The 13439-nt window shown below is 46.8% G+C and overlaps 1 protein-coding gene across 1 annotated transcript; it reads left to right on the top strand.

The window, feature by feature from the left end:
* Positions 1-12742: 12742 nt before the first annotated feature.
* Positions 12743-13390, top strand: cldn34a (claudin 34a). The gene has a single exon (XM_063052529.1). The coding sequence runs from the start codon at positions 12743-12745 to the stop codon at positions 13388-13390; it is 648 nt and encodes a 215-aa protein (XP_062908599.1).
* Positions 13391-13439: the final 49 nt, after the last annotated feature.

The following is a 13439-nucleotide window of genomic DNA, read 5'->3' as shown; positions in this document are numbered from 1 at the left end:
CTCTGCAATTCACCACCAAAACGCTAGTTGGCGGTGGGGTTTCTATGCCGATGTGTTGAGTTTCTTCGTGAGAGACATGGACGAGGAAATGCATTTCAAATATTTTCGGATGTCGGCAGGTAGAATTGACGACTTGGTTCATCGTCTCCAATGGAGAAAAGCAACTGGAAATGCGTTTGAGGAAATGCAAAGCTACCAAGTAGACCAATCACAGTTCTTGCGGTCTGCATTGCCGCGACGCGTGAGTTACATTTTTGGGGAGGTGCACGCCACCCTACGGCATAGGGTACGCGGTACCTATGGCGTACATTTGATGCACAAGTATAAATCAGCCTTCAAGCTGCTGCACAGCGGGGAGGTCCTGCTGCAATGTGTGTCTGTTTCATTGAATAATAGGCCACTGGCCTTCTTGTGAACCCATGGTCTTGCACCACTACTGTGTTGTAATACCCTCCCTCTTTGCTGCAGCACAGGTTAAAGGGGTGAGCCGCATCTGGTAATCCTAGCGCGGGTGTAGAGACCAGGGTTTATTGATTTGTTGAAAAGCCTTTTCCTCATCTGGCCTTCATCTTACTTCCTCCAGCTGGAGGCCCCTCCTCTAATCAAGGCCCGTATCGGGACCACTATGAAATCAAGGCAGTAACTTACCTTCCTCGTGTTTACTGGGCATGGCATGAGGCTGATTGCCAAACTTCTGTCATCTGACATGTCCTTCCTCTCCAGGGAAATGGTGTAGCCTAGGTATTGTACGGTTTGTTTTCCTAGTATGGACTGGTTTTAAACCCCTCATCTCGCAGTATCTCTAAAACTCTGGAAATCGTCCCTAAATGACCTGCTTCATTTTATGATGCAGTTAGTAGATTATCTATAGATTGTAAACTGGCTGACCGGTAGGGCATTAGATTGAGCTTTTCAAAGTCTGCGCCATGACCTTATGAAAAATGGCTGGGCTTTTGTGGAATCCCTGGGGGAGTCTGGTCCACGTATACTGCTGCTCTCTAAGGGTGAAGGGACTCAGGTGCTAAAGGAAGCCCTCAAAATCCATCAGCGATATCCAGGACTGAAAAAAACATTGTGTTCTGGAGAGCGGCCATTCAGGATTGTAGTGGGGCTCGCCACAATGGGATGCAGTCTCAGCATGGTCTTATTAAGGACTGTATAGTCTATTGTGACCCATCGGGCTTCTTTACTAGCCATATGGGCGAGTTGGTGGTTGCCGCAGACTCTCTGAGTATCCCCTGGTATTTTAGCTCCTTCACTATACCCCAAACAACGGTCAGTGCGGCTACGATGGGTATGTTGTGTTCTCTGTTAGTTGTGTGTTTACTGCCCATGACTTGTCCATATTATTTCTCCTTTTCCTGAATCTATAACGGCCCCTGCTTCCCTTAGCATGTCTATTCCAAGGGTAGTACTCTCATTATTTGAACTGACCCAGAAATATACCAGACAGTGCACACTGCCGATTTCGAGTATCTACGACTCGCTTCTTTCTGGTTTCTCAGTTTTCCCTCCTACACCTGTAATGTAAATAGTCTGTCTGGTTGTTGGCAAGGGTAGGTTAGTTGTTGATACTGATTCCCCCGTGTCCACTAACATGTCGCATCGGTGCCCCCTCCCCCCAACAATGCTGCTGCGTATATCCGTGGATCACCACCGCTGGCAGTGGGGGCCACTGCGTGTTTTTCTGATCTAGAAGCCGTCTTCACCAGCTCTATGATCTGATTGACAATCTGACTGGTCAGACTGGGAGCCATGGGGCGAGAGATTGCGTGTCTGCTGTGACACTCACCTGCTTTTCTTTCCTCCTTTTTTGGACACTGCCTCCAACCATGTCCCGATAGGCCGCAACGTAGCATATTACCCTCCCACACCTCTTCCATTAGTTTCTTGCCTGTGCCTGTGCCCCATCTCCAGCTACACGGCAGCTGCATGTGTCAGGCATTGAAATAGTAAGGTCGGTTAGCATAGTTTGACACTTGTCAGCTACGGTAATGATGTCATCAGTCTGAGACAGATCACTATGTGATGTGAGGGAGCATGGAAGTGAGAATGAGAAATTAAGACACATTCAGAGCATGAAGCGACGACCCATGATATAAACACTATCTAATTTAGCACGAAGATAATTTGCAAATACACAACAGCATCCATTATAGTCAATTTACGGTTTCTCTTGCATTTTCTTTGGTGTATCTCACGCCTTACGAAACTATCGCAGAGTAGTTTGACCTCACCGCTATCCCTAAATCTAAAACTCTCTGGTGGGTTGAGCTCAGGTCTTCCTTCATCATTTTCAGGAAGACTCCCTGGATTATCCAACCCTGAATCCTCATACACTCGGTATTTACGTTCTGTCTCATTAGCTTTTTGAGTCACTGCCATTATCGTTCCCCAGTTACTCTCACCTCCCCCAGTCGCTGCCTCACATGCCCCATCCCCTTTAAAAGAGAGATATCTTTCATTGCTGGCGTTCCCGGAAGTTGCCCAGGTACCACCCCGCACCCCCAGGCCATCCTGTCCCACATATTCCTCGGGTACTTCACTTTAACCAATATGTGCATATCTTTACAGTGAATCTGGTGAATTTCAACCATTTCCTCGAGCTTGTGCCAGAATTCCGAATTCCCTCATGCGACTGTAAGTGAGAGCAACTCTGACAAAATACTGTTTCTCCCCAAGGTGAAGGGCTTATGAATGGTCGTAATCAGGGTCAAGGGCTGGCTCCGATCATCGGGGTTCTCAACCTGACGTTGCCTGACCTCAACAGGCACCATCCTGACAGATATATCCGGGTAAAAGCTCTCCCTGAAATAACCCACACTACGCAAAATGTCATGATGGGTACCAGTTAAACAGCAGATACTTAAAACCACAGAGCATGTACTCCGCAATCTGCCACTTGTGAACACATGAACTCACGACGCCTGTTTGTATTCCTTTGAATCTAACTGTTATACCAAGGCATGTGCACACACACAGACACAGACACAGACACAATTTTATATCTACCAGTTCAGCTCTCCATGTTCGTGATACCTCAACCAGAACAGATCCAGGTGTGAGTGCTAATTTTAAAAATACTCACTCACTTAGACTGCTAAGATCACTGGCCGCACGATGGTTCACGAAGATATCCCACTCCTGACACCAAATGTTGTTGTGTGAATGAAGTCATGAGAGAAAAATATTAGCAGCTTCTTTATTCGACAAAACAAGATACAGCAGGCATCCTATGGAGATGCTTTTGGTCAAAAGGTCTTGCAGGCCCATTATGGGGCTCAATACTTTCTGTGCTAAACATCAAAAGGCAATTCCATATTTACAGTGCTTTCTTTGAAACTACACACGAGCTTCACACCTGATTCGCACCCACACCACAGACATCCAAATGAATTTTAATCAGCATTGTCTGGTATGTGATTCGCGACTTTTAGGAACCTATTGTTCATTTTAAACAGAATTTACAATTTGCATTCAGATTTGAAGATTGGTGGCTGAGAAGTTGTTTGCCAAATGTAAAAATTGATCTGGCAGTCACTTTGTTTGCAGGTGCCTTCATGGTCCCTCCCTGCAGACTGAGTGGGAGAAGCTAAAGCTGAATGTGTCAGTATTAGAGTGGTGTATGAAGGAGGAGCTGGCGGAAGTTGATTGAAAGGGGATACTAGCAGGGATGATGGTGGAGCAACAAAGCTGCAGTAAGGTTGAGAGGGAAAATAAATAAACCATGATTGAAGCAGATTCGACGGGCCAAATGGCCTAATCCTGCACCTGGGCTCTTGTGGTCTTATGATCAGCAGTACAACCTGCTCCCAATTGGCTGCCTTGGCCAAGCTGTCCTTATAACGCTGGTCATCCATGCTGTGGTGGTTTTTTTGGCATTGGGTTCGACTACTGGGCTGTGATGCTGGGTAAGTCAACCTTGGCATGGGTTATCCATCTACAGTTCCATTGTGAAATGGAAGTAGTTCTGCAGCTCCCAGAGGCTTCCTCACTGGCAGATTCCACGGTTCTTTTCAAAAACAATTCCAAGGCCCTTGCTTGGTCATTTTCCTCAAGTGTGCTCCTTGAGAGATTTTTGCTGAAAACTGTACAAACGTTAGAAGGATAATTTCACAATCCCTCTTCAAACTTAAGTGTTGTTTACAAGTGAAGGTTTAAGATATTTCCTGGTTCACAGCTCCTGATGGCCAAGGGTGGTTTCACTCAGCTCAGTTATAAATCAAATAAGTGTCCTTTTTCACAAGATTTATAACCTTAGGTTTCTGATGCTTTTCTAGTAGTTAAATATCACAGAATGTAAAAACCATGTAAGAATTAAAAGCATCATACATCAATCCATTCAATAACTGTAATCATGGGCATCGACCAATGTTTTACAAGGGGTTGTCTAACACTTGGAACTCATTCCTTGCTAGAGTTTCTCGGAGACACAGATCTGGTGCTCCTGATGTAGCCTCCTCGACATTGGTGAGACCTGACGGAGATTGGGGAACCACTTTGTCAAGCAGGATTTCTTGGTGGCCAACCATTTTAATTCCAATCCCCATTCCCGTTCCAACATATTGGTCCATGGCCTCCTGTCCTGCCTTGATGAGGCCATTCCCAGGTTGGAGGAGCTACACCTCAAATTCTGTCTGCTTAGCCTCCAGCTTGATGGCATGACCATTTTTCTAAATTCTGATAATTTCCCCTCCCACTTCCTTCTTCTTCCATTCCCCACTGTGGCACCCTTTTTATGTCTTCTCCTCACCTGACTATCACCTCCCTCTGGTGTCCTCCTCTTTCCCTTTCTCCTATGGTCCACTCTCCTCTCCTATCAGATTCCTTCTTCTTCAGCCCTTTACCTTTTCTACCTATCACCTCCCAGCTTCCTACTTCATTCTCCCCTCCACCACCCACCTACCTTCCCCTTTCATCTATTACCTTCTAGCTTGGACAAGAAGGACAGGGGTTAAGAAGCCAGAATTAGAAGGTTGGGGCGAGGGGAAGGACCCTCTCCCCAGCTTCTAATTCTGGATTCTTAACCCTTCCTTTCCAGTCCTGATGAAGGCACTCAGCTGAAAACGTCAACTATCTTTTGCTTTCCATAGATGCTGCCTGACCTTCTGAGTTCCTATAGCATTTTCTATGTGTTACTGGGGATTTACAGCATCTACAGAATCTCTTGTATTTACACTGTGGCTGCAGTGCATACTGCTTTAAAATAATCTAGACTATTCAGATGCAGTTCCCAATCTCATAAACTCTACCCCCAAGAAGAACAAGGGGCTCATGGCAGCACCGCCAGCATCAGTTCCTCTTCCAATCTGCAAACTACCCTGATCTGGAAATATATCCCTGTTCCTCCATTGTTGCCAGTTCTAACTTCCAGAAATCCCTATCCAAGTACATAACGGGGGTACCTCCAGCAGGAGAACTCCAGCAGCTCACCACCACCACATAGAGAGCAGGTAGGGATGGGCAAGAAGACTGTCATATTGGGTGATGCCCAGATTCTGAAAAATGAACAGATAGTTTTTATCCAGCATCTTCTTCAATGATTCTATGGCCATTCTGGGATAGGGAGCTGGTGGTGAGATGGATGTGTTATTTTATAGACTGTGCTGTCAATTACTTGGTTTCTATAGTTGTTTGTGTCTGTCATTTTGTGTTATCTTTGCTACTGTCCTTTGGCTATTGGCTGACATTACCAAGTGATGCCCTCAGTGCCAAAAAAGAAACTCCTGTTTGAAGTCCAGTTTGCCCAAGATCAGTCTGGATCATTTACTAAGATGGAGCCAGGTGCTTGTGTCAGAGTGCGTGAAGGAGCCCAGCAGACAACACAGAATCGCTCAAACCCTGACGAATATACTGAGTAAAGGCCAGACTCTTGCTCATGACTGCCAAGTGTAAATACTGAGCTGAGGGAAAGTTCAAAGTAAATTTATTAATAAAGTATGTATGTGTCATAACATACAACCCTGAGATTGATTTTATTATAGGCAGTCACATATAATCAATGACAAAATACACATGAAGACAGACAAATAATACCCACTGATGGGAAGAGAAAGGACACCCATACCCATCACAGAGGATGGGCACGCAACTTAAGGTCAACTTGACCTCACTGCAGTTCTATTGTTTCTTTTGTCACCTCAAGACTTTTCAAAGCTTTTTACGGCTGATAAATTGCTTTCTGAAATGTGCTTACGTTTGTTAAGTGTGGGCCACAGAGAACAGGTCATGATGGTAACTGAGAGGGAGTCCTGGTGTGGTGGTCAGCACAACGATTTACAGTACCAGAGACCCAGGTTCAATTCCCTCAGCTGCCTGTAAGGAGAATCTATTGACTTCTGCCTTAAATATATCCATTAACTTGACCACAACAGCTGTCTGTGGCAATGAATTCCACAGATTTTCCACTGTCTGGCGAAAAAAATTCCTCATCTTCATTCTAAAAGGACACCCCCCTATTCTGAGGCTGTGTCCTCTGGTCCTAGGTTCCCCCACCATAGGGATCATCCTCCCTTCATCCACTCTACTGAAGCCTTTCACTATTCGATAGCTTTCAATGATGTCACCCCTCATTCTTTTGAATTCCAGTGAGTAGCGGCCCCGAGCATCAATCGCTCCTCATATGACAAGCCTTTCAATCCTGGAATCATTTTTGTGAACCTCCTTTGAACTCTCCCCAACATCAGCACATCCTCTTTTAGATAAGGGGCCCAAAACTGCACACAGTAATCCAGGTGAGGTCTCATGAGTACCTTATCAAGCCTCAACATTACATCTTTGTTTTTATATTCTAGTCCTCTCAAAATGAATGCTAACATTGTATTTGCCTTCCTCAGCACTGACTCAAACTGCAAATTAACCTTTAGAGAATCCTGCATGAGGACTCCCAAGTCTCTTTGCATCTCAGTTTTTTTAAAATGTTCTCTCCATTTAGAAAATAGTCTCTGCTTTTATTTCTTTTACCAAAGTGTATGATCATACACTTCTCAAAACTGTATTCCATCTACCACTTCTTTGCCCATTCTCCTAATCTGTCTAAATCCTTCTGTAGCTTCTTTGCTTCCTCAAAATTACCTGCCCCTCCACCTATCTTTGTATTGTCTGCAAACTTGGTCACAAAGCCATCAACTCTGTCATCCAAATCATTGACATATATCGTAAAAAGAAGCAGTCCCAACATAAACCCCTGTGGAACACCACTAGTCACTGGCAGCCAACCAGAAAAGGTTCCCTTTATTTCCACGCTTTGCGTCTTGCCAATTAGCCAATGCTTTATCTATGCTAGAATCTTTCCTGTAATACCATGGGCTCTTAACTTGACACACATGTTGCATCTTGTCAAAGACCTTCTGAAAATCCAAATACACAACATCCACCAATTCTCCTTTGTCTATCCTACTTGTTATTTCTTCAAAGAATTCCAACAGCTTTGTGAGGCAAAATTTTGCCTTCAGGAAACCATGTTGACTTTGGTCTATTTTATCATGTACCTCCAAGTACCCTGAATTATATCTTTAACAATCGACTCCAACATCTTTCAATCTAAGATCAGACTAACTGGCCTATAATTTCCTTTCTTCTTGAAGAGTGGAGTCATATTTTCAATTTTGCATTCCTCTGGAACCATGCCAGAATCAATTGATTCTTGAAATATCATTACTAATGTCTGCACAACCTCTTCAGCCACCTAGGGTGCATAACATTTGGTCCAGGGGACTTTTCTACCTTCAGACCTTTCAGTTTCCCAAGAACCTTCTCCCTCGTAATGGCACCTTCCTACTCTTCTGTCTCCTGGCATGGCATACAGCTGGTGTCTTCCACAGAGCAACAGAGCAATGCCACCTGCCCTGCCTACCTGCCTGTACTTATGATGCAATGTGTATCCTTTGATGTTGAGCTCCCAGTTATAATCTTCCTTCAGCCACAATTCAATGGTCTAGAACATCATACATGCCAATCTGTAACTGTGCTGCCAGGTCATCTACCTTATTCCACATACCACACACATTCAAATATAACACCTTTAATCCTGTATTCACCCTTTCTGATTTTGTCTGCCTTTTACACTGCAACTCACCCTGTTGACTCCCATTTTGCCCTATCATTAACTTGCTAGCAGTCTTACTACGATCTACCTCTATTTGAAAGCAAGCTACCTCATCCTCAGCACTATCACTCCAATTCCCGTCTGCCTGCCAAATTAGTTTAAACCTTCTTGAACAGCTCTAGCAAACCTGCCCACATGGATATTGATCCCCCTGCAGGTTCAGTTGTAACCCATCCCTTTTGTACAGGCCATATCTTTCCCAGGAGAGATCCCAATGATCCATAAATCTGCACCCCTGCCCCCTGCACCAGTTCCTCAGCCACGCATTCATCTGCCAAATCAACCTATTCTTACCCTCACTGGCACGGGGCACGGGCAGCACATCAGAGATCACAACCCTGGAGGTCCTGCTTTTCAGCTTTCCATCTGGTTCCCTAAAATCTCCCTTCGGGAGCTCCTCAGCTCTCCTAGCCATGTTGTCTGTACATACCAAGACTTCTGACTGCCCACGCTCCTCCTTTAGAATGTCATGGACCCGATCTGAGACATCCCGGACCCTGGCACCAGGGAGACAAAGTACCATCCGGGTGTCTCTATCACGCCCACAGAATCTCGTCTCTGTTCCTCTGGCTAAGGAATCTCCTATCACCACTGCAGTCCTCTTCACCTCTCTGCTCTTCTGAGCCACAGCACCAGACTCAGTGCCAGAGACCCAGTCACTGTGGTTCACCCGTGGTAGGTTGCCCCTCTCAACACTATCCAAAGAGGTATACTTATTTTTGAGGAGAATGGCCACAGGGGTACTCTACACATGAATATGCTATATTGCTATACACGAATACTCCGGATGGCTCTTGACGTGAGTTGGCAACAGCACACGACGAACGTCGAGCTCTACGACGACCTACCAATGCTCACCACTAAAATCGAGGCGAGAAGATGGCAACTAGCGGGGAACTGTCTCCGCCACCCCGAGCTACCTGCCAGCCTAGTCTTCATATGGGAGCCCAAGCATGGGAGGATGAACCCTGGGCGCCCTCCCAAGACTATGGTCAACACACTCCTAGAAGACAGTGGTGCGGCTCATGTAGATGAACTGAACACACTGATGAAGGAGAGTCCATCATCGTGCCCGACGCCGGCCCCCTAGGCCTGCATTGATGTAGTAGTAGGTACTCTGTGCCGGTTGCCCATTTCCCCTCCTTCTCCTGGCTCCTGCAACCTTGGGGTGACTATCTCCCTGTAGCTCCTATCTGTGCCCTGATAGACAAGGAATGAAGAATAAAGAAGAAAAATAGAAACTTACCAGATACTTACCTCACTCAACTCTGATCTTGTCGAAGCCTGATGAGACAAAGCCACTCCAACACAGACCCACTCTCAACAATGGCGGCTCCAACAATGGCTGCTCCGCCTGTGCCTGCCTTATTTTTATTCACACTTTCTAATGAATCCCGCTCAGTGATTGGTTGCAGTCCAACTCCATTCTTTCACATAGGGTGAATGCACACTGCCTTTTTCCCAGGGAAAAAAACTAAAAAACTAGAGTGCCTAGGTTTAAAGTGTGAGGAGAAAGACTTGGAAGAAACCTTAAAGGCAACTTCATGTGAAAGGTGGTGTGTCTATGGATAAAGCTGCCAGAGAAAATGGTTGAGGCAAGTACAATGAAAACATGCAAAAGACACTGAGAGAAATTCATGGATAGGACAGGTTTAGACTAGAGGGATATGGGCCAATTGTGGGCATCTGTAATTACAAGTACGTTTGTAGTTTGATAAGCACCATGGTTGGCATGGAAGAGTTGGGCCTGTTTCCAAGCTATATTTCTGTATGACTCAGTGGGAGCCTTAACTGACAAGCCTCCTGAAGCTCCAGTTAGCGATTTTCCCAGATCTCAGCCAGCTAGTACTGACGTTTGCCTGGCCAGTCCTCACAGTAGGAGAAAACCCTTCATTAGTGGTGAGGCACCGACTTCCTTCTCTTGTAACCCACTACCATTTTGCTCGAAAACTGGACTTCCATCAACCCGCTCTTCCCTTGTCCAGAAGGGGTGGCCTCCTGCCTCTGCACACGTACCCCACCAGGATGCAGAAGAGGACAGGATACCACAAATTGTGATCCTCTACAGTTGAGCTGCCAATTGTCTTGGATTTTCCTAGAGGGAAAGTGCTCCATGTCCTGCACACTCCTAGGAATCAGCACTGGATGTGTTCCTTTCTCACTGCAGAGGTCAGAAACATGGCCACTGGGGCCCAAGAACACCTGATTCATGAGACATCAGTCGGCATAACCATTGACCAATGGGTGGAGAGTGTGGACAGTCAGGTGACTTGCATTGTGGAACATACTTCAAGGTAGTTGGGTGGAACCAGCCTGGCATGAGGACAGCTTTAATGAACATGTTACAATTTGTAAATAGAGCCTAGCACCTTTCCCAGTCCTTTCTGAACACCTAGGGGCTAGATCATGTGCAACAGCCTCACCAACCCTTCCCAAGAGCACTGTCTAAGGAGGACGCATCAATGGTAAGGGAGTGTGATTTGATGGTTAATTCAATGTCGAGAAAGAGGTGTATTTATTGTATTTTATATATACTGTAAATATTACTATGAATGAAGTTACTTTTTGAATTAAGTCTATTTAAACACATTAACATGTGCCCACACTCACAGATGCACACCCTCACTCACAGGGAAAGCAAACCAGGATCTTTCTTAGAAGGTTAAAGAGGTTCGGCGTGTCATCCAATATCCTAACAAACTTTGACAGATGTACTGTTGAAAACATCCTGACTCGTGGTGTGATGGTAATTCAAACGTAAGAAGCTGCAGAGAATATTAGACTCAGGTCAATACATCATTGGCGCATCTCCCTTCACCATCAGGAGGTGCAACACCAGTCACCAAAGATCCCCACCTTGCGTGCCATGTCACCTTCTGCACTGCCATCGGGCAGGAGGTACAGCAGTCTGACGTCCCACAACACCAGGTTTAGGAACAGCCACTTCCCTTCAACTATTTGGTTCTTGAACCAACTGGCAGAACTCTATTCATTACAATTCAGCAGCACTATGACCATTTTGATCACTTTGCACAAAAATGAACTCTTTTGTTTCTAATTGTGTTCATTTTTGTTTAAGTTATGTGTATTTTATGGCTTTCTTCTGAATTTTCTTGCAAATTCCATGTGTCTGCTACAAAAAGCCTGTGATACTGTTGCAAGGAAGATTTCCATTGCATCGGAGTACATACGCATGCACTGGTGCATATGACAATAGACTCGACTTCGCAAATTCCATGTATCGGCTACAAAGAGCCCGTGATACTATTGCAAGGAAGATTTCCATTGCATCTGAGTACCTAAATATGCACTTGTGCATATGACAATAAACTCGACTTTGACTTTGCTTGTGTGCACATTCATCTGGGCCTTCCTCTGCTTTGACACCATATTGATGTGGCTCTGAAGTCACATAGAGACCAGACCAGCTGGAAACATCGGGTGTACATCCCCAGGCAGACACTTTCTCCACTGGTCCGTGGTCATTCAGAATGATCAGACCAGGAATAAAATGGCCATGGCTTCCCACTCCTTGCCTGTCTTCATCCACCCACAAAGGGCAGAGAAAGCACCAGCTCTGGCCTCATTGCCTGTCCCTGACTGTGGGGGCTGCAGCACAGAGTTGTGACAACCGTCCAGTTCACAACTAGAGGGAACCCCCTCTTCCACCAGCAGGGCAGGACCCCTGGGCTGTTGGAAGTAGACACAGAATTTGGTGTGGAAAGGCTGGCTGTGATAGAGCACAGGAGGAGGATGTTGACCTCAGAGAGGGAGCTGTCCATTGAAGTTCTGATCTGCTTCTCCACTTCTCAATGGTTCCTTCTTAACTCCTTGTCAATTACATAGTCATGCAGCAAGTACCATCGCCCATCTTGTCCATGCCAACCACAGTGGTCCCATTTGCTCATGTTTGACTCCTATCCCTCTAAATCTTTCCTATCCATGTATCTGTCCTTTGTATACTGTTATTTTACCACTTCCTCTGGCAGCTCATTCCATATACACACCACCCTCTACATGAAGAAATTCCATTTTAATTCTTTCTCCTGTCACCTTAACCCTATGCCCTCTAGCTTTTAGTCCCTTTCCCAGGGGAAAACAAGACTGTGTGTGTTTGCCCTACCTAAACCGTTCATGATCTGATCCACCTCTGTAACGTCACCCTTCAATCCCCTACGCTCCTGTGATGACAGAAAATCATTTTGGGAATTCAACAGTCTCAAAATCAAGCCTTAGGCTTTGTGACCAATCCTACAGGCCTACTGGCAGTGAGCAAGGGTGGTGTCTTCGCTGGGCTTGGTCCTTGCACAGTGCTCAGCACTGAACCAGCTTCCAGTGCTCCTCTGATACCAGGAAAAACCTTTCACCGCACCTGCTCATTGACGTGGGTGTTGACAGAGAACATGAGCACCTGTAGGAGGCGGAGGCAGCCTCTAACAAAGCCCCGAGCAGTGGGCGGAACTTGTTTGTAGCGTTTCCTGGCAACCCGTAGCACAGGAGCTTAACACCTCCAGTTCCTCACCTGCAGAGAACTGTCTGCTTCCCCTTTCTCCCTCTCGCTCCCTTTGTAAATTCCAGAGGTTCCTCTGGCCCTGAGCAACGCCCACCTACCACCCACCTTTGACCTTGGGGGTCATGGGTCAGCGGCCAAGTGGTGCCCCCTGGCAGCTGGTAGGGTTTGTGCTGGGCACAGTGGGCTGGATCGGAGCCTCCATAGCCACGGGCCTGGTCCAGTGGAGGGTGTGGCACGTGAGCCCAGCAGACATCGACTCGGGCATTGCCTGGGTCGGCATCTGGAGGGCCTGTTTCTACAGCAACCAGCTAGCGTCCCCAGTGCTGCGGCGCATGTCCTGCCAGGCGATGGGCGTCACCGAGGACTTTGTACCAGAGGAGATTGCTGCCGCGCAGGTGCTGATGGTGGCGGCTGTTCTGGTCGGCGCAGCTGGCAAGGTGGCCACGGCTTCCGGGCTGAAAGGTGTTTACGTTGGTGGAGGGCAGGTAAGGTTGGCTCTGCGTGCTGGAGGGGTCTTTCACCTGCTGGCCAGTGTCTGCGTCGTTATCCCCGCCGGCTGGAATCTGAGCTCCGTGGCTAACAACCGGAGCATCACCTTCACACCCCGCTTCCGCCTGCCCCCGTCACCATGGACGCAAGAGGCAGGAGCCGCCATCTACATGGCCCTCTTTGCATCCGGCCTGCTGCTCCTGTCAGCTCTGCTGCTGCTCGGTTACAGGAACCCCGCGCCGCAGGCCGGCTCCAAGGTCCACCCCTTCTCCCTGGACTGATCTGACGGCACCAGCCTGATCTCCAGGACAAGCATTCTAACCAGGAGCA

Source organism: Mobula hypostoma, chromosome 6 (genome assembly GCF_963921235.1).
Source record: "Mobula hypostoma chromosome 6, sMobHyp1.1, whole genome shotgun sequence".
Classification (NCBI taxonomy): Eukaryota; Metazoa; Chordata; class Chondrichthyes; order Myliobatiformes; family Myliobatidae; genus Mobula; species Mobula hypostoma.
Note: the sequence above shows the minus strand (reverse complement) of the source record. Positions and strands in the feature narration are given on the sequence as shown.